Source organism: Brachyhypopomus gauderio, chromosome 14, assembly GCF_052324685.1.
Source record: "Brachyhypopomus gauderio isolate BG-103 chromosome 14, BGAUD_0.2, whole genome shotgun sequence".
NCBI classification, from domain to species: Eukaryota; Metazoa; Chordata; class Actinopteri; order Gymnotiformes; family Hypopomidae; genus Brachyhypopomus; species Brachyhypopomus gauderio.
Genome location: NC_135224.1, coordinates 15,531,214 through 15,553,012, shown reverse-complemented (window position 1 = coordinate 15,553,012; position 21,799 = coordinate 15,531,214). Strand labels below are relative to the sequence as shown.

At 46.2% G+C, this 21,799-nt stretch overlaps 1 protein-coding gene across 3 annotated transcripts in view; it reads left to right on the top strand.

Annotated features, from left to right (window-relative positions):
* The window catches only part of LOC143474547 (low-density lipoprotein receptor-related protein 8-like), a 54,431-nt gene that overhangs the window by 29,220 nt on the left and 3,412 nt on the right, over positions 1–21,799 (top strand). For 2 of the 3 annotated variants that reach the window (XM_076972051.1, XM_076972049.1), the window contains exons 5-17: positions 3,693–4,085; positions 7,213–7,335; positions 7,640–7,762; positions 9,948–10,067; positions 10,470–10,595; positions 13,880–14,051; positions 15,934–16,161; positions 16,638–16,756; positions 16,962–17,101; positions 18,945–19,086; positions 20,288–20,440; positions 20,898–21,149; positions 21,583–21,651. In XM_076972051.1, coding sequence (XP_076828166.1) covers positions 3,693–4,085; positions 7,213–7,335; positions 7,640–7,762; positions 9,948–10,067; positions 10,470–10,595; positions 13,880–14,051; positions 15,934–16,161; positions 16,638–16,756; positions 16,962–17,101; positions 18,945–19,086; positions 20,288–20,440; positions 20,898–21,149; positions 21,583–21,651 — 2,160 coding nt within the window. The remainder of the gene's footprint in view (positions 1–3,692; positions 4,086–7,212; positions 7,336–7,639; positions 7,763–9,947; positions 10,068–10,469; positions 10,596–13,879; positions 14,052–15,933; positions 16,162–16,637; positions 16,757–16,961; positions 17,102–18,944; positions 19,087–20,287; positions 20,441–20,897; positions 21,150–21,582; positions 21,652–21,799) is intronic. The other variant, XM_076972050.1, reaches the window with a different exon arrangement.

The window sequence follows — 21,799 nt, the reverse complement described above, 5'->3', positions numbered from 1 at the left end:
CATGTGCATTACGCCTGTGATGAGGTGCGTGCAGTGCTTTGCTGCAACGTCTAGGAAATGAGAAACCGGTGCTCCATTCTGTTCTGAGTGCTTCTGTTTTATCTTCTGTTACACTTGATAAAATTGTGCTTTTGTTAAGTAAAAAGGTCAAGTGCAAGTGTCTTTTTTTACTAAAGTGAAGGTCATTTCCGTTAACCTGCTTTCACAATGAGCTCTTTCCTAAGTGTGCGGACGTATATTTACGTGTGTGTGTGTGTGTGTGTGTGTGTGTGTGTGTGTGTGTGTGTGTGTGTATGTGTGTGTGCATGTGCGTGTGTGTTCCTTTGTGAAAAGTTGAAGTGAGAGGTCATGCCGTCACATCTTCCAGGCATCACGTAGCCCACAGCTCCTCAGCTGATCAAAACCTCTCATCGTCATGTTACTGTGCTTCCCAAGGTCAGGAGTTCCCAATGGCCACTTTTCTGGTTTCCACTACCAACAAGTGTCCTCAGTCATTACCATCAGAGCCTTGTAGACCTCAACCCAAAGCAAAAGGCCAGTGCAGCCAGGAAGCCAGGAATAGAATGAATCAATCAAACATCTCCAGGTTTTGCTAACTACTTTTAGCACACCTGCTAAACAAGTGGGTCGGGGTTTAACTCCCTGGTCCAGGTCATTCTTTGTGGAGTTTACATATTCTCCCTGTGCCTGCAAGGGTTTTCCCCGGGCATTCCGGTTTCCTCCCACAGTCCAAAGATATGCGTGTTAGCTTCATTAGTCACTCTAAATTGCCCGTAGGTGAATGGAGGACTGGTGAACCTGCACATGGGCTGTTTCTCAATTCAGGGGCTGCAACCCACGAAGTGCGCATTTGTAGGCCGGTTACGTCACTGCGCCGCGACGAGGCTGTCCCAATTCGTGGACTCCTTCTTATGCGGCCGACGAATGTAGCCTTCAAAACCCCGAAAACGAAGGATGCATCTGAGTATCCTTCGCGTCCCACCATATCCCAGGATTCATTGCTCTATGAACAATAAACAGGCGGAGTCTAGTGTACGGGCCGAAGAATTCGTTTTTAAATGTCGGTATTTTTTAAATATGGACATTTATACTGCAATGAGATGCTAAATAACATGCCAGTTATTAATGATATTGCAGGTAAACATGTGCTTTGAGTATTTACTAAACGTTTATCCGTAAAAGTAACGTAAAAGTAACGTTTATAAAAATACATTGAATTTTGTTATGAAGTTATACTTCCCGTCAAACGTGAATACATGTTCAACGCATTTTCTTTTAGGCATTTGTGGGTGATGTGATATTTGTCGGACAGCTCGTTAACACGTATGTAACGTATGAAACGGGGCAGAGCGTGGTCACGCAAACATACGTCTTGCGAAGACTAGACTGTCTCATTTAACAGCCGTGAGATGCAGCCTACCCTGCCTTCGAAGTGTGTGGCCACAGTGGGCTGCGGTCTACGCGGTCTACGTAGGCTGCAGCCCCTGAATTGAGAAACAGCCACGGTGTACCCTGCCCTCACCCGATGATGCTGGGATTGGCTCCACCCCCCATGACCCCGACTAGCGGGATAAAGCGGTAAAGATAATGGATGGGTGGATACCTGCTAAACAAACAGATATTGCATTACAGCTGTAGCGCAGTAATTCAGAGTTTGTTTTCAGAGGTAAGAAGGAAGTTCAATAACCACAGGGTGTATGAACTACTGCATTATCTCTCTGTTTATAGTGCTGGCAAGAAGTAGAGCACTATGATAAATAAAAAATGGCAAATCTGATCCACTGTGGGAGATTGGGAAATTAGATACGGCACCAATCACTACCTGCTCCCATGAGAATAGGCATTAATATAGGTGTAGTCCTGCACTGCATGCCATTTCTGTGCTAATGAAACCACTCGTGGTGTTTACAACTCCGGCAGCTGCGTCGAGAGCAGGCAGAGATCTCGTCAGGGTCGTAGACAGCTTACTTCACCAGCGAGGACACCCAGTTCCTTGCATGGACTCATAGAGGAGCAGCTAAGGGTCAACAATAAATCTAGTTCAGCACACTTTCCAGAAGCTTCCGGTTCCGGTCGCTTATTAGGAGGGAGAGCGTGATCTCACGACAGCCCCCTGGCCTTTAGTGATTCCCTTCTGTTCTCTGCCGATTTGTCTCTTCCAAGCAGTGATGTTTGGGGGGGCGATATGCGAAACCGTCTTCCCCTTTCTTGGGCGCCAGCTCTCCGGGCACGCGTCCTAACTCACAGCCCCTGGTGCCTTGTGGGGGAAGCCCAGGCCAGACTCTCACATATGGCTGCAGTAGTCCCCGGAGTGCGTTCAGCTCAGTGAGAGCTTCTGGTGTGGCAGAATTACGGGTCGGATCTATACAGCCTTGCAAAGGGTCGTGAGAGTGCAAAAAGGAGCTGATTTATCACTTGGAAAAAACGAATATCCCTTGGCTACTGTGTAGCCTGTGGAAGAATACAAGTCCCAGAATACCCAGACACAGCCACCTTTATGGTCTCCTTCCACTCAGGGTTCATATAGGTTGATGGAGTGCAGACTGTGTTGTGGTTATATTGTAATATTATGAGATTCATTATGTTATGTTGGTAAAGAATTATGTACTGCAGTAATGATACTGTTTGGAATGAAGCACTGAAATGGGTACTACTGTTTTTGTTGTGTAATTGTATCATATGTTGAAAAGTCTACTGGACATCTGAAAATGTGTTATTTGTTTAACAAAATATAATGGCAAAGACCCCTGGACTTAAAACTCTTAGACTAAGAACTTGAGGGTTTTGTTTAGAAATGGACAGCAGATGTCTCACAAGCCCGTCAAGGACAAATCATCTCTACAGCAACTCAAGTGTGACTGAATTGTTGCTTGTCAACAACAATAAACAGATATTTCCTGTTATCCTCTTATTCCCCATTGTCACATAGCAGATGAGAGCTAAAATGGCCGTGTGTAAAATGTCTTGTTGGAGACATTCATTTAGATTAGTAGTCAGGACAGGTCTAAGTCTCTGTCAGTCAAAGCTCAAGTCAGTGAAGTCCCATCTCTGGCCCAGTTGAAATATGGCATATCTTACAGCATGGGGTTGTCAACTGTGTTTCTTTTTCCTGTAAACTCATTTATGTTTTGTGTGGACGGGTTCCCTTGAGTGTCTGTTTGTGTTTAGCTCTTGCAATCTAACAAGATTTGGTAGTTAAGCACTTTCTCTTCTCATTCAAATGTTTCCTCCTCCTGCTATTTCTTCATCATTTCAGCACCCATCTTAATATGAGAACTAGACAGTCTGGACATGTCATGTCTGTTTCCATATCTTGTAGGAACTGTCTTGCCTCTCCCTGTCTCACTGCTTGTCTCACTGCCTTCCTTCCCTAAGACACTAATCAGGAGGTCGAACAGCTCAGAGGGCTGTTGTGTTCCCTCGAGTGGGGTTTCCACTTTTGCTGTAAATGTGTGAAATCTGTCCTTTCTCACTGCACCGTGTGTCTATATTATGCTGGTCTGCACAGCATTTCTGCCCACAGCTAATGTTTAAAATTAGCAAGGGGTCCAGACTCGAGTCAAATGGGCCGAATGTGTTTTAGGCTAATTAAGAGGAGAGTAGAGCCTCTTGCTCCCCTGCACAGAGCCATTGATTTATAGGATTGTTAGTCATGTTCCCTCCGTGCAATCTCATCTCCGTTTCCCCTGCAGACGCTCGCGCCTGCCCTTCCGTCGAGTTTCAGTGCCGGAACCGCAAGTGCCTGGCGCCGGCGTACGTGTGCGACGGCGACGACGACTGCGGGGACTCCAGCGACGAGGAGAAGTGCTCGCCGCCCACCTGCGGCCCGCACGAATTCCGCTGCAACAGCTCCGAGTGCGTGCCCCAGCCCTGGACCTGCGACGGCGACCCCGACTGCTCGGACGGATCGGACGAGTGGGCGGGGCGCTGTGGGGGTGGGGCCAGCAGGCCGGCCCCGCCCCCCGGGCGTAGGCTGGAGTGCGGAGGCGGAGCGTTCCACTGTGGCAGTGGGGAGTGCATCAGGCAGGCGTGGAGGTGTGACAGAGATCCAGACTGCAAGGACAAGTCAGACGAACTCGAGTGCCGTAAGTCCTGCGTAGTCCAGCGTGTTACGCTGCTGAATTTGTCAGACGATTTAGCAGATTTAACAGTCAGATACAGGCCTTTGGTGCAGTTTTAGATTTTTCAGAAAGCTCCCTTTCCTGAGTTGATAAACATGTGGAAGGCATTCTGCACACCCACCTCCATTAATGCCATTAATGCATCCACATAAGTGAATAGCTGTTATCTGTCAGTGTGAGTGTGTGGGTGTTGGAATGTGAAGTTGTGAGCGAGAGAGAAAACCTTGTCCCAGCATACCCCTCAGTCACTGTGTGTGTGTGTGTGTGTGTGTGTGTGTGTGTGTGTGTGTGTGTGTGTGTGTGTGTGTGTGTGTGTGTGTGTGTGTGTGTGTGTGTGCATGCATACTAGCATACCTACCTGCCCGAGGCTTAGATATGTGGAGGTAGGGTATATGGATCCTGGTCCAGAACTCGTATACATTCTGAATAGCACGTATACATTTCAGGCACTTATTTCTGAAATGAAGATCTATATGGATGCTCCTAGGATTCATCAAAATGCATTGAAGTTGTTTAGTGTAAGCAATTTTGTTTGACAGCTTGTCATTTGCTGTCTGTTCTGATTGTTGACATTGATCACAAAGCACTTGTTTTGAAACTAACTCAGTGTGACAGAGAAGGTTAAGTAGATTGACATCACCTCTATTTTTAGCAGGTTTGGTAGAATACATTACCAGGAAATTGTATTGCAATGAGCGTTTTCATAAGTGGCCGTATGACTGCACTGGGACATGTCTGAGTAAAAGATATCTTCCAGGACCAAAATCCATGTCAGTTGGGCAGTAAATTGTGTGTTTTGGGGGTGTGCCTTTGGGTACGGCAACGTGGCCTGCGGGAGTCTTTGCGGTTTTTCCAAAGGTGGCAGTGCCTCCCTTTCATCAGGATCCTGAGGAGCCCCGAAGTTGGAACGTCCACTCCAAGCAAATGTGTGCGACGCGTAGCTACATCACAATCCAGTGAATTATCTTAAAGATCTAAAGATGTCACTTTCATTTCAGATATCATTTCTGAATGTCGCTTATATCAACCATATCCTTATCAAACTTGAGAGGTGTTTTTACCTTTCATTTTAGGTCCCAAAGCTGTAAAATTCTTTGGGTTTAAATAGAAAGTCAACTTTGCGTTATGAATATAAATGAATGTAAAGGCAGTATAAGCAATAGTAAAGGTAAAATAGTTCAAATGTCCCTCTGACCTTTGGTGGAAAAAAGTGCTGTACAACATTTTCTGTACCAATACACAACACACAAAAAACTGAACAAAATCAGTAAGATAAATAAAAAGGATAATAATTAGGTTCAACCTTGACCTTGTTACCTCCAGGAGCAGCTGATTAGCTGACCTGAGGCACCGAGCAACAGGATACACTGCATCCTGCTGGGATAACAGCGGCCCTTGTTTACGAAACGTCTTATGCTTGATTTTAGAAATCCACACGCATAACCCCGTCATCCTTAGGGTTCGTCTGCTTCTGCATCCTCCCCGTCCCGCTGAAGCTGATGCTGCAGGATTTCTGCACAAGACGCTTGCCGTCCCCTCAAACAGCAGAAACTTCAAATACCCCCTCCCCAATGCGTAGTGGGTAATGCATCTTTATGCATCTGAAGGTTCAGACAGGACGCCATGTCTCCGTTAGGGACATCCACAGCACACGTGCCACAATTGACAACCGCTAACAACATTTGTACAATTATAATAGCTCTAATTTAACGGAACAAAAAAATAAGTGCAGATTCAAAGGCCAAATGTAATGTACAAACTACTTGTGTGATTCAGGACGCTGTTTTATGACATTAAGAATCAGGGGCAATCTGAGCTGCTGATGGATTTGTGCCATCCTCATGCAAACTAGCCCACAGCTAAATCGTATTTTCATATCATATGCGCAAAACATGCAGCTCTCATCTACATATAATTTGCATGAAATGTTCATGTTTACTGCAATATTGAGACAACGGAACAAAAACATTCAGACTATCGGATGATGCTGGGGAGGAAATCGGGGCAGGAAAACTTGTCCCAAGAAATTGTACAGAAACAGACGGCTCAGAATACAGTCCCGCGAGACATGGCAGAATGAGTGAGATGTGGCACTAGGAGTCCTGCAAATAGCGCAAAGAGGTAGGGACCAATAATGAGTGTCGTTGCTGGGGTGATGCTTCGTGGGGCGGAGCTATGAAGGGAGGAGCTATGTGCGGTGGCAGAGGGCATGGCTGTTCATAGTTCATATCATTAATACGCACTCTGAACAAGTCTAGCTCTACTCACCAGAGTCCATTATCTGTCTGTCAATACATCTGACAAGATCCATATAATAAACCTTGATCACCATAAAGTCCTCACGTGCACTATGGTGTCTGCTGTTGCGTCACTGGTACTTTTCCTTGTCTGGTGGACTCCTGTGACACCCAGCAGCCCGGAGGCAGTTCAATGTAAGCACATAGTCTTTATTAGACCTAAAACCAGAATCAGGCTCGCTTTCTGTGGTATGGGTCAGAGAACCCAGACAGTGGGGCCGACTGGGAAAACAAGACACTAGAAAACTGAGCAGACTCATGCAAGACTTTGCAAATGCACAGTAACAGAACATCTATATATAGATGCAAACAGTGACGTTCCAAGCGAGATGCAGGTGAGGGTATTGGTGTGGGTGGGGTGGGGCGGAGCCAGTGCAGGGCGGAGCCAGTGCAGGGCTAATTCAGAGCAGGGCGGATTCAGAGCAAGGCGGAGCCAGACGGGAACAGAATGTTTGTGATAACACTGACATAAAAACATTAATGCTGATTTTCTCCTTAGTGAGAGGGAGAGAGAGAGAAAGAGAGCTAGAATGTGCGTGTGTGTTTGTGTGTGTGTGTGTGTGCGTGTGTGTGCGTGTGTGTGTGTCTGCACGAGTGTTTATTTATTGGATCACCAGCTAATGAAGTGGGTTTACTTAGCTTGATCACTGGGACATAAAAAGACCATTAAAATGCCAGTTGGATTTTCTCCTCATTTGCTGTGTCTCTGATTATCAGACGACATGCTGGACTGAGGTAAGCTCACAGTGTCCCTGTGTGTGTGTGTGTGGGTGTGTGTGTGTGTGTGTGTGCAGCCCTCCTAACATGCAGGCCTGATGAGTTCCAGTGTGGAGACGGCTCCTGCATTCACGGCATGAAGCAGTGCAACAAAGCCTACGACTGTCTCGACAGGAGCGACGAGGCTGGCTGTGTCAACGGTGTGTGTGTATGTGTGTGCGTGTGCATGCGTGTGTGTGTGTGGGTGTATATTTGACCACCTGCACTGATGGCGTCCTGTCAACCCCATGTGGTGAAATTGTGCATGAGACCGTGACGCGCTACAGTACAGACATGCGCAGCTTCACGTGGCGTGGACGTGCAGGGGAGGTCGTGGGGGTCGCTGGCCAGACTGGCCGTGCTTCCTCCTAACAAATGGCTGAGCCTTTCGTGTCTAGCGTTGGGCCGGGAGCACTCAGAGGTACGGAGAGTTATGAGCCTGCCCTCCCTGCGTCTGCCCCACAGCCACGAAGTGCGAAGGGCCCCTGAAGTTCCTGTGCAGAAACGGCGAGTGCATCGACGGCGCCAAGGTGTGCGACGACGTCAAAGACTGCAAAGACCGATCCGATGAGCCCAAGAAAGAGTGCGGTAAGGAGGTTGTCTAGGGGCGGGTTATGGGGGGAGGTGGGGGAGGTGGGGGAGAGGTGGTGCATCTCCGCATTATCTCCAGCCTCCTGGGGCTGAAGCCCTTTCGGAGAGACGGCGTTTGTCTTGTTCAGTTGTGGCCACGTTGGATCGACACAGTGCTTCCTGTTCTCCATCACAGATGCAGTACACTAGCCGATCCTGGGCTCCGTTCACTCCCTCCCAGATAAATTCCCCCCCTCCTCTTGCCCTCTCCTCCTCCCAGATTAATTGCCACCCCCCCTTCTCCGCCCCTTTATCCCTTCCCGCCCATAAGCCACGAGGCCCTGTTGCTGGCGTGATGTACATCTGGCTCGGAGCCTGCCCACCCTGCCTGGACATTGTTCATTTCTCCCGTTTTTTTTTTTTGCCAGGATGCCAGCACCTCTTAATAAACATGGTGCTGTCGACAGAACACCTGGCCTTCAGGCCTGACCCTGGGGGATGGGGGGAGGGGGAGGAGTCAGGGAATAGGGTGGGGCGGGGGAGGGGGCCGGTGAGTGGGTGGATAGAGGATTGAGGGCAGAAAGAGAACACAGAAAGAATTTGCCCTGAGACAAAGAAAAAGGCCTAGGGAAAGCTCTCTTACTGTCTCCCCAGATCCCAGATCCCAGAGTCCATTTTGCCTCATTACAATCATATCTACCCCGTCACGCCGCGCTTTTAAATCCCAATCCCCGAGTCGTCCTTTGTGCAGACGACCAAGCTCCTCCACAAACAGGCACCCACAGTGGTTTAAAGCGTGGAGAGATTCGAGAGACCGTAGCTCAACCCGTAGCACGGTAAAACTCCCGTAGCGTCTCTGAGCTCTGAGTAAACGCTGCTCACATATCAAAGAGCGCGCGTGCAGCTCAGAGCACACGTGTCGGAGGGGAGCGGAGTTTTAGCCGAGAATCAGACCTTTGGGAATGCTAATTCTTCAAAATGAATTCACCCAACACTAGGGGGCGTCCAACCTTGATTCCAGAGAGCTGACACCCTGCAGGATTCAGCGCCAGCACTAATCTGCCACACCTGCCTGATATTCAGGTGCAGTCTGGGATTACACGGATCACACTGTGTTACATTTACATTTCACATCCTCAGCATTTGGCATTAACGCTCTCATCCAGAGCGACTTGCATATATTTATTGCTATGACAGTACAAGAACACTTGGGAATGAAGCTTGGGGTTGGCTCTGCTCAAAGATCCGTCTTCTGATTTTCAGTCCGCCTTTTGAACCACAAAGGCATGAGGGGTGTTGATTCCCTCTCGGTCATGAACAGAGCTACGCATTTCTGAAGAAATGTGGAGTAGCTGCTTTGGAGTTTGCAAGCATTTAAGAACCTGTTTGACATGAAGTTGTAAATACAGAATGTGTTAAGGCCATGCCCATGTGGCTTTAAAGAAATAGTGTTCAAGGCTTTAACCTAAAACTCTATAATTAAAACTATATTACAGTGCTTGGTGGATCTTCTCACAGTGGCATGTTTGTGCTGGAAGCAATAACAGTGTACTGCCTATTGATTTTTGTTTTTACTTAAAACTGTTCTCAAAGGCCGGAGTTCATACAGCTCTGGAAAATATTTTAAAAAGCATCGCTGCATGTACAGCTTCCATTCCAGTGTGAGTTGAATGCCAACACAGTCACACACAGAATTCATCTTAACGAGGTCCTGATGAGGCAATCGCCTGAACCCAGTCTTACTTAATGAACAGTGTGAACGACCGGAGACATACATGAAAGCTGTCACTGAAAATAGGGGTTATTCCGCCTAATTTTGCCAATGTCACGTAAATGGCAAGACCAGAGAATGAAGGAATATCTTCCATGAAGCATTTGAGCGAAAAGTACCAATACACTTGGACTTTCCAGACTTTCCAGAATTTTAATCATGATTTTGGGAGTACGACTTTTCACAGTGGTGAATAAAGGTCTTTAACCTTCAGTGAAGGGCCTGTTGCTATGGAGCTTTGGCCAGAGACGTAGTAGTATCGCAAGAAAAGGGGAGAGAGCCCTCATGCTAAAAAGATCTTTGGTATTTCAGTGCCATACATATCCTTCACTACCTTTCCCCTCTCTCTCTCTCTCTCTCTCTCTCTCTCTCTCTCTCTCTCTCTCTCTCTCTCTCTCTCTCTCTCTGACTCTGTCTCTCTTTTTGTCATAGGGCTGAATGAATGCATGCTAAACAATGGAGGCTGTTCCCATATTTGCGTGGACCGGCCCATCGGCTTTGAGTGCCAGTGTCCTGCAGGCTACAAACTCCTGGATAAAAGAACATGTGGTGGTGAGGGCAGCATTAGTCCTTAGATTAGCCCGTAGATTAGCCCTTAGATTAGTCCTTAGAGCAGCTCCTGCTCTTCTGCCTGTATAGATTCACAATAACGAATGTGCTGCTTTTGTGAATCAGTATGAATTAGTATGATGCGTCACTAAACTGCCAGTGAAAATTGGGTTCGGTGGTTAAACAAAATTGGTAATCAGCACCCAGTCAAGTTTTACAAATTGCTATTAAAATAACATCACAACATGATAGCATTTATTCAGTCCAGAGCATATTATCTGTATTGTGATTCTGTAATGCAGTGCTTCTGGGTACCAGTGTCATTAGTGAGATCCACTGTTACTGATTCCCCACGTATTCGGCTCAGATTTTACCTCGTCAGACTGAGTGAGACTCTCTCAACAGACATCGACGAATGTGAGAACCCGGATGCCTGCAGTCAGATCTGCGTCAATCTCAAGGGGGACTTCAAATGCGAGTGCCACAGGGGCTATGAGATGGACCCGGTGAGCAAGACATGCAAGGCAGAAGGTAGGAGACCCTGGCCCAACAAGCATGGCACCCCTGGAACAAACACAGCACCCCTGAAGCTCTGTTTCCAGAGCAAGGCCTGCCGTTTCAGAGCAGCTCTCATGTTCTCACGCTGAGACTGATGGGAGTTGCTATTCATGGAAGTGTTGCAAGTCTCAACCCTATGAGGCCATCAAGACAAATAGGATTTTGTTATGGACCAGTCTCCAGGTTTCACTGAAGCAGATTTTGGAAATATTCCACAGATCGCTCAAAAGAAGCCTGTGTGTGTCTTGCTCAACTAGAATATTTGCAAACTGTGAGAGACATAGCTAGTGGAGCACTGTTCTACTGTGTAGCATTAAAGAAATAATTAGTGGACCACTCTTCTACCATATATAGTTAAAGAAGTAACTAGTTGGCCACTCTTCTACAGTGTAGCGTTAAAGAAGTAACTAGTGGACCACTCTTCTACTGTGTAGCGTTAAAGAAGTAACTAGTGGCCCACTCTTCTATTGTGTAATAAGTAACTAGTGTAGAAGTAACTAGTGGACCACTCTTCTACTGTGTAGCATTAAAGAAGTAACTAGTGGCCCACTCTTCTACTGTGTAGTAAGTAACTAGTGTAGAAGTAACTAGTGGCCCACTCTTCTACTGTGTAGCGTTAAAGAAGTAACTAGTGGCCCACTCTTCTACTGTGTAGTAAGTAACTAGTGTAACTAGTGTAGAAGTAACTAGTGGCCCACTCTTCTACTGTGTAGCGTTAAAGAAGTAACTAGTGGCCCACCCTTCTACTGTGTAGCATTAAAGAAGTAACTAGTGGACCACTCTTCTACTGTGTAGTGTTAAAGAAATAAATAGTGGACCACTCTTTTACCATGTATCATTAAAGAAGTCACTAGTGGCCCACTCTTCTACTGTGTAGTAAGTAACTAGTGTAACTAGTGTAGAAGTAACTAGTGGACCACTCTTCTACTGTGTAGCATTAAAGAAGTAACTAGTGGACCACTCTTCTACTGTGTAACATTAAAGAAGTAACTAGTGGACCACTCTTCTACTGTGTAGTAAGTAACTAGTGTAACTAGTGTAGAAGTAACTAGTGGACCACTCTTCTACTGTGTAACATTAAAGAAGTAACTAGTGGACCACTCTTCTACTGTGTAGTAAGTAACTAGTGTAACTAGTGTAGAAGTAACTAGTGGACCACTCTTCTACTGTGTAGCATTAAAGAAGTAACTAGTGGACCACTCTTCTACTGTGTAACATTAAAGAAGTAACTAGTGGACCACTCTTCTACTGTGTAGTAAGTAACTAGTGTAACTAGTGTAGAAGTAACTAGTGGACCACTCTTCTACTGTGTAACATTAAAGAAGTAACTAGTGGACCACTCTTCTACTGTGTAACATTAAAGAAGTCACTAGTGGCCCACTCTTCTACTGTGTAGTAAGTAACTAGTGTAACTAGTGTAGAAGTAACTAGTGGATCACTCTTCTACTGTGTAACATTAAAGAAGTAACTAGTGGACCACTCTTCTACTGTGTAACATTAAAGAAGTCACTAGTGGCCCACTCTTCTACTATGTAGTAAGTAACTAGTGTAACTACTGTAGAAGTAACTAGTGGACCACTCTTCTACTGTGTAACATTAAAGAAGTAACTAGTGGACCACTCTTCTACTGTGTAACATTAAAGAAGTAACTAGTGGACCACTCTTCTACTGTGTAGTAAGTAACTAGTGTAACTAGTGTAGAAGTAACTAGTGGACCACTCTTCTACTGTGTAACATTAAAGAAGTAACTAGTGGACCACTCTTCTACTGTGTAACATTAAAGAAGTAACTAGTGGACCACTCTTCTACTGTACTGTGTAGTAAGTAACTAGTGTAAATAGTGTAGAAGTAACTAGCAGCCCACTCTTCAACTGTGTAGAACAATTTCCATTCTCCTAAACTTGCTGTGCACATGAAGGTTTTCCACAGAATAAAGATTTTCCACAGAACACAGAACTCCTGATGGAGTAGGGAAGAATCTCAGTTTGCAGTAAACAATGAATTTTTCAGAAAGTATAATGTGTGTTGTATGCGTGTGTGTGTGTGTTGTGTGCGTGCATTTGTGTAAACTTTCTACATGTTCAAGCTCACGTGTGTGTGTGTATAGGTGTGCGTGCATACACACACATATCTATAGGTGCTAGAGAATGGAGTGTTGTTTTTGGTTCTCATGACTCTCATGAGTTTTTCAAAGGGAGTATTTTGGAGCATGTAAGCCTTCATGTGGGAGGGATTGGCCATGTGTCTTTATTCCCATGGACTTTCTGTAGTGAAGCTCATCATTGAAATTTGGGCTGCGCCTGCGGCAAAGTCTTTTGTCAGCCAGAATACATAACTCCAGCAGTCAGAGCACACACGTGAGCTGAAGTCCACAGTGACCCTAGGTCCACACGTCAACTGAGGTCCACACGTCAACTGAGGTCCACACGTCATCTGAGGTCCATACGTCATCTGAGGTCCACAGTGACCCTAGGTCCACACGTCAGCTGAGTTCCACGTGTCAGCTGAGGTCCACACGTCAGATGACGTTCACACATTGGTGCGGTCAGGCCCTGATAAATAATTATCATTATTCAGACTGCACTTGTGCAATCAAATAAATACATAATTAAGTAAATAAGGACACCAGGATAGTCAGCTACCCTAAACAATAATGGTTTGTCCATCTTTTGCCCTTGAAAATTGCAGCAGAACACATTGCCACCTCCTCCAGCAGGATGATGATTGACAGGTACAAAGCAGGCACACAGCTACATGCAGCACTAGACAGATATGGTGTTTTCAAAATGATAACGACACCGCAGACCCAAACCACCTGGCACACGTGTCCCATGCTGCCGAGCAGATTCTCACGTTTGGGCAGGATGTTAATCGAGCAATAGAGTTTAAATCAAACCAATGATAGTGCCTTAAATGGTTAGTTGTGTTAGTTATATTAGTAGTGGTGAGCTCTGGGCCCAGGATGTTCAAATAAATGGAGTGATGGGCAGAGCTAAAAGGTAGGAAAGGATCAAAGCTTACATTAGCATAATTGCATATTTTTTAAATATTGAGGACTGCTATGCTTCGTCATATTGAAGAGAAATTAGTAGCATCATGATTGGTTTATCATTTTCTTTTACCTTTTTGGGACTGTGGTGAGAGCTGAGACGGATCTCTGCTGGCTCTTGTAATGGTCCATACTGGAAAGATCCTTGTCTCTTTGTCTCATTTTACCCAAAATGGAGTGAAAGACCTTAGTGTCTTATGTCATGCAGGCAAGAGCCCCTACCTGATGTTCACCAACCGGCATGAGATCCGCCGTATCGACCTGGTGAAGAGGGACTACACGCAGGTGGTGCCCACCCAGAAGAACGCCGTGGCCATCGACGTGGACGTGGCCGCCAACCGCATGTTCTGGTGCGACCGCTTCCACCGCAAGATCTACAGGTGACCTCCTCCTTTCTGACATCTGGGAGTAGATGGTTGAGGGCTGGAACAAAAGTTCTAGTGAGGTATTTGAGACTGCAAACTACTTGATTCTTAAAGACTGCTGTGTGTTCAACACTATTTAGAAGGAGCTCCCCTGCCATTTTTGGTTTCTGGTTGTTCACAAGGAATTTCTTGATAAATGTAGATTAGTTTTCCTAATGAAGAAATGCCCTAGCAAACAATCACTTGACTCACTTGAAGGAAAATACACATTCTAACCAAATGATCTAGTTCTACAGCTTACGTTTTTATGGGACACTATCAGATTGCTATCCAATCCTCAATCTTGCATCTTGAACATATATCATTCATCAGCTCAGAAGCTCAAAAGGCCCAGTTCTACTCTAATAAGATACTGCATTTAGAAGCTCCATAAATGAGGTCAAGCCCTTATCCTGATTCTAGATCTCTGCCAACCTAACTTCAACCCACTCCCTGTCATACGCATGCATGCACACACACACACACACACACACACACACACACACACACACACACACACACACACACACACACACACACACCCACCCAAAACCCTTAATTTCCAAAATAGGGTACCGGTACCAGCTATGACCTTAAAAGTCCAAGAAAGCATAGGAACCTATGGTACCCCAGACCTCTTTGATCTTTCTCATTCCCTTTGCTATCTCATTGGGGTATTATTCTAGCTTCCACACTGTTGAAGTACAAGCTTTTTCGACTGGATAGCCATGAAGGTGTGGATTCCCAGCCCAATTAATGAACAGAATGGACATCTTACAGCTGATTTACAAACCTCCACACTGTTGGCCCTTCAACAGTTGTGCCTCATACATGAAGTACACTTTACAAACAGCTTTATTTTATTTAATTACAAATAGTAAATACAACACATTTATTTACATTATTTAAGATTGTCTCTTAAGCATGAACAACCCTCATGAGTGGTCCAGTCATAAAGCTGATTCCCAAAAGACGAGAAACCATCCAGACCAATATCTGCTTCAGCTATCCATCTCATTACTGTGAATACATGGGTTTGAATATAAAATCTTGTTGTAGTTATCCTATTTGATGCTAGTATTTAACTTGACCCTGTTATTTATATACAGACTTATATAGTCTGTGCCTTATAAGGAATTTTGAGTTGTCAAGTATGCTAATTCACAATTATCATAAATGTGCGTTCTTATACTGTCAATTATGACAGTTTGGTGAACTTGCATGACTTCCACAGACTTCCACAAAACTATGATATATAAGAATGTGAGCACGTTCTTGCATAATGCCTATCCTCTCTCTTTAAAGGGCTATAATACCATGCAGCACTGGGGAGTCCAGGCTTTCATGACTTTTTAATGACTAGGAGTGTACACAGACCCCCGGCCCTGTCCAGTGCTCCGTGGAAGTTTGGGGGAAACTCTTCTGAGTTGACAAGATAACATGAGTGAGAGCCGTTGAGAAACAGGCCTGTGTTGCCTCCGGAGCTGGGTTTTAGGATAATTCTGAAAACATGTGCAACCACTGTCATCTTACACGTTAGACAGCAGATGTGCATCACAAGATGGCTAAAAAGCTCTTGTGAGGTTTATTGTTTGTGTTAGTATTAGTAGTGCAGACAAAATGAATTTGAGGTCAAAAGTACACAAAGTTTAACAATAAAGCAAACAACCATGTAAGAATGACATAAAAGGCCATGTAAATCATGGTTACCTGCTTTGTGTGTTGACACACGTGTGTATGTGTCTCTGCGTGTGTGCCCGTGTGTGTGTGTGTGTGTGTGTGTGTGTGTGTGTGTGTGTGTGCGCGTGTGTGCACACATGTGCATACATGTGTGTGAACATGTGTTTACCTCTTCCAGTGCTTACATCCATGAGGCGAGTGACCCTTCGCGTCACCTGACCCTGATTGGCGATGGACTCCACTCCCCAGAAGGCCTTGCGCTCGACTGGGTCCACCACAACCTCTACTGGACCGACTCGGGCAGCGGCAGCATCTCTGTGGCATCAGCCGACGGCAGCAGGAGGCGGATTCTCATCGACAGCGACCTAAGCGAGCCGCGTGCTATCGCCGTGGACCCAGAACAGGGGTGAGGGGTGTGTGTGTGTGTGTGTGTGTGTGTGTGTGTGTGTGTGTGTGTGTGTGTGTGTGTGTGTGTGTGTGTGTGTGTGTGTGTGTGTGTGTGTGTGTGTGTGTGTGTGTGTGTGTGTGTGTGTGTGTGTGTGTGTTATATCAAAGATGGAAGCAGACCCTTTTACGTTCAGCATAGTTGACTCCTTCTATGTAAACAGGTGGGCGTAGTTTCATACAGCTGATAAAGCGGTCACTCCAGCTGACCCTGCTGGAGGTTCTCGTGAGGAGGACAGCGGGACTTGAATGGCTGCACTCATTCATTCATGTCTATATTTGAAACTCAAACCATAATTGGAATTATAAAAAGCTAGTATGTCAAAGCCATGACCCATTTGTTGTGTTCTGAGGTGGGACAGCACAACTGGGTCAAGCGTGCAGAATTGCGTTCTGCATAAGGACCTTGTGTTCACTGCTGAACTGGGTTTCCCACAGGTTCATGTACTGGTCAGACTGGGGAATGAGGCCTAAGCTCGAGAAGGCAGGAATGAACGGGGTCGACAGGCAGGTCTTGGTGTCTGAGGGCATCGAGTGGCCCAACGGAATCACCCTTGGTAAGATGTTCAGGGTGGCTGTCTGGGAGAGGGCCAGTTCTGAGAGTGTGTATTTGTTCCTCCCCAGGCATCAGTGTTTGTGTGTGTGTGTGTGTGTGTGTGTTTGTGTGTGTGTGTGTGTGTGTGTGTGTGTGTGTGTGTGTGTGTGTGTGTGTGTGTGTGTGTGTGTGTGTGTGTGTGTGTGTGTGTGTGTGTGTGTGTGTAGATGTAGTTGGTAAGCGCCTGTACTGGGTGGACTCGAAGTTCCACCTCATCTCCAGCATCGACGTCAATGGAGCACAACGCAGGGTGGTCCTGTCGTCTACGGAGAGACTCGGCCATCCCTACGCTCTCGCAGTTTTTGAGGTGAGTGTGTGTGTGAGTGTGTGTGAGTGTGAGTGTGTGTGAGTGTGAGTGTGTGTGTGAGTGTGAGTGTGAGTGTGTGAGTGTGAGTGTGAGTGTGAGTGTGAGTGTGTGTGTGTGTGTGTGTGTGTGTGTGTGTGCGCGTGTGCGTGTGCGCCAAGGAGAACTCCATTGCTAATCGCTAGCAGGTCCTCCCTCAATTAGGATTCTGCGGTGTTGTTGCAGACTGGTTTGGCAGCCATGAGTCAGGGACAGGCAACGCATGCTGGTTTCTGTCTGTGCCTCATCCCTCTCCACCTGTCACCGCCAGTGTTTCCTTCCTCTGTTCTGCTAAGTGCGGGTGAGCGGGGGTTCGCCATCCACATGAGCCCTTGAATCAGCTCTGGGATTTCATTCCACACCCACAGTCCAGCCCACACTCCACATGCCACCCCACCCGCCACACCCACACACAACACCACACCCACACACCAGCTCACACTCCACCCCACACTCCTCTCCCACACTCCACACCGCGCCACCCCCCACACCCACTCCACACCCACATGCCACCCCACACTCTACTCCACACCCACACTCCACTCAACCCCACACGTCACGCCACGCCACACTCCACTCCCACAGTCCAGCCCACACTCCTCACCCACATGCCACACCACACACCCACACTGATTACACCCTGGTAACATAATTTCCTTGCAGGTTGTTTAGTGTGTCAGACTTCTGGGGTTATGTGTTTGTGTGTGTTTGTGTGTGTGTGTGTGTGTGTGTCTCTCTCTCTCTCTCTCTGATGGCTCATGTGTCTTGCATGCATGCTTACTTGTGAATGTGTGCACACTTGCCAAAACAGATTAACTGATTTTATGCGAGTGCGCCTCTCAGTGTGCAGGCTTATTTTCTCATTATTTCCACATATTTTGAAGTGAATTTCAGAGGTCCGTTACAGAGCCGACTGAACTCACTATGGTTTCCAGGGACTGAACCAGCTTCATTGATCTCTAATAGGCTACAGATCATCATAAACTGATCCTGAGTCAGTTATTCACTGAGGCCTTGCTGCCTCTGTATGGGGATGCATCATTCCCTCGTTTGTAGTTCAGAGTAACCAGAAACCTTTAGTTGCATCCTGTCAAACTGAATCATGTTTCCCAGTTGGACCATTTGATATCTCATTACGGTGACAATTGCGTACTGCGTTTATTATTATAACAGTCTTATAGACCTAGGGAATTTTTTTTCTATGTAGTCTCTGGTCTCCATGGCAACCTCACAGCCTGGCCAGTGTGCTAATGGAGAGAAATGGATAAATACGGCACTTTCCTATAATCACGTCTCTCGAGTTATTGCTGGTGCAGTCATCTTGACATGAGGTTTTGCAACATCATCTCCTCGACCGCATGCCTCCTGTCACACAGTGAACAGACAGGCATCGAGCATTCATGATTCCCAGCAAGAGGCCATCACACCATCGTTTGAGACGTTCTCTTCTCCAGCCCGCTTGCCAGAGGCGGTTCGTAAAAACCCACCCTCTGCCCAAGCACACGCCTAGTTCCTGGACCTCCTGTTCTGACCACAGCACCTCCCTATTCAAAGCACTGGTAGAGGAGATCACTAGAACTGAAAGAGGCTGTCTGCAGTGTTGTCTGGAAAATATATTGTGACAGGGCTAATTTCTGTGCTTTTATTTTGACGACGGGGCTGGAGCAGTTTGTTGAAGTCGTCTAGTTTCTTGTGAGCCTTTTCATAAAAACTTTCAGGTCAAACTACATGGCTAAGAGCACCTCCTACTTTTCCTACCTTGCCTTGACCACCTGTGTCTCTCAGACCTGTCTATTCTGTCGGGCAGGACCGGGTGTACTGGACAGACAGAGAGAAAGAGGCTGTGTACAGCGCCAACAGACTCACGGGTCAGGATGTGACCAGCCTGGCCGAACACCTCAACGACCCGCACGACATAGTGGTGTTTCATGAGCTGAATCAGCCACAGGGTTCGTCAGAGTTCTTTTATTCCCTTTTTACCTTAGCGTCTCCATGCTGAAGACATTTTGCTTGGTTCCCAGACATTAAGTGTCAGTAGGTCTGAATGACTACGAATAGGAGAAATAAAAAATTCATATAATCGCCACGTCACGTATTGTAGTCCATTGTCTTGCAGTCGAAAACCTTGAATATACGAATTTGTATTGAATACATTGTTTCTGCTAACACTTTCAAGTACTCTAATGTTCTGTCTAATAATTTTGTAAATCTTTCCATGCTGGCATTGTAATTATATACTTCCACATGTCTTGGTACCTCACAGAGATGTTACTTATCATTGTAGGCATGATATGAATTATGGTAATCTCACAATCGGCATTAGACGTGACATTATATGTGCTTTTGTATAGAGTGGATTTAGAAGTTTAAAATTTTTAAACTACATCATTTATGAAATATACCTGTATTTATACCTTAATGTAATTCATTATGAGGAGCTCTTCACATGGTCAGATATAGCGTTGTCTTAGGACTAACCTGACATGTCTGCACCTACAGTTAGCTCCATAAGCAAAGAAGGTAAACATGACCATAGGCGAATGTGCTGTGAGTGTTATGAAGGCTTAATGAAGCTACAGGGTAATGACCCTCAAATAAAGTGTTATCTAATTTCCTTTATTACAGCACCCGTGTACAGAAGCTTGGAACAGTCTCTTAATCACTCTCAGAAAGAAAGGATAAGTGCACTAGACTATCCTGGCCAAGGTTGATATCTCATACTAATGGTTACAGTGAAGCTGGTCAAGGGTGTAAACCCTTTACAACCCTGGTGCTTCAGTGGTGCCGTGACCCGGATCAATCTTTGCTTTCACACCTGTCAGGTCCATGGACGGCAACACCAGTAAGAGAATGAATCGAGAGCAGGTCAGAGTGAAGCCAGTCTAACTGAACGTGGCGTATAGGCTTTTGCGATGGAAATATCGCAACCGCAAAATTCTCAGGTGCAGGCAAGCAATTGTCATATTAATAATGAGAGTCTAAATAAGGTAATAAGGGTCTAAATTATTCACTTTTACATTGCGTCATCATTTCCATCTCAGTGGTTTCGAGGCAGCTGCGATAAGAGATGGAGTCAGTCTGACTGTGCCAGTTTCTGCGCCACCAGCGCCAACATGTGGTCTAAAGTGCGCCGTTGCCGTTTGCTTGCAGCTCCGGACAGCTGCAACTTGGCCGGCGTGAGCAACGGCGGTTGCGACTTCCTGTGTCTCCGCGCGCCTCAGATCAGCGAACACTCGCCCAAGTACACCTGCGCGTGTCCCGATGGCGAGGAGCTCAGCCCGGACACCCGCCTCTGTGTGCCTGGTGAGTGTGTGCCCATGAGTGGGTGTCTGAGCACAGCTGCAGTAGTCTCATTTGAATATCAAAACAAAGAAATTAAAGTGTAACTGATTTGACAAATGATTTGATAAATGCGTGAAAAATATAAATTATTTATGAACAACAAAAAACGTCTTTAATCTATCAAGTCTTATTCTTCCCAGTTTTTCATTTAGCTTTTTATTATTTATTGTCAGCTTGCAGCATGGTGTCAGTCAAACATGAATTCAGTGCCAGCAGTTGGATAATTACTGAATTTTGAAAGGAATTTAGACAATAACAGCTTGCATAAATATTGGAATCTATGAAATTTATATTAGCGGTTGTGAACATGCGGATTACTCACTGCGAGTTTCAGTGTAGCTTTTAGTACATTTGGGGATCAACTTTGCAAAAAAGGCGTTCTCTTATAAAAGATGTACCTCTCCTGCTTTTTCATCAGTCCAGAACATTACAGCCCCCCCCTCCAGTCTTCCCGGCAACGGCACCGTGGAGATGGAGACCGGTGCAGATGCGGTGGTGGCTGTGACATCTCAGGCAGACAGCGTCATGGAGACAAGTCGCCCGACGGGTCTCTCGCCCGGGCCACGCCACCGGGACACGGCCGATGTTGTTGACACGGTAACAGCAGCCACCCAGAAGCCGGTGGTGGTGCTGGACCCTGCAGGAGACACAGGCAATCTGTCCCAACACTGTGAGTGTCCTGCACGTTACACACGTCTGAGTGTGTCTGAGTGTGTGTTGGATGCTGAAGGGCTGACAGCATGGGGGAGGTGTGTTGTGCTGTGTGTTGTCATCCGGTAGGTTTGTTGCGTTCTGCATTCTGTATGTTGGGTGAGGTCCATTTGTGGAGGGGATACTGTATTAGTGCGACTGTGGTGAGACTGAATGTGAAGCTGTGTATTCTGTGTTTTCTCGTTCATTAAGTGTGTAACTTTTGTGTTGCAGTGAGATTCTTCCATGTGTCAGACACAGAATTGTATTTCACTCTTCTCCTTTTGTAAAGTTTTACTGTAGTTCTCGTTATGATAATCACTGTAAATCTGTTACCAAAAGCTACTCTGGTTTAATTCCGGTTCTTTCTCCGTCTTTTTCCTCCCGGTCTCTGTCGTCGTGTCCTCCTCTAGCTGGTAACGAGCTCTTCCTCCTTGGCCACAGTCTGACCGTGGCGGTGCTGGGAGTCGTGGTCCCCATAGGTACGCCCCTCCTCCTGCTCCCCGCCTGCCAGGTGCTCCTCGGGCCGCTATTTTAAGTGCAGCTGTCTGACTCCTGTGATCTCCTCACCACAGGGGTAGCACTGAACAGCAGATTCAGCTGTATGGAAATTCACTGTGTGTGTGTGGG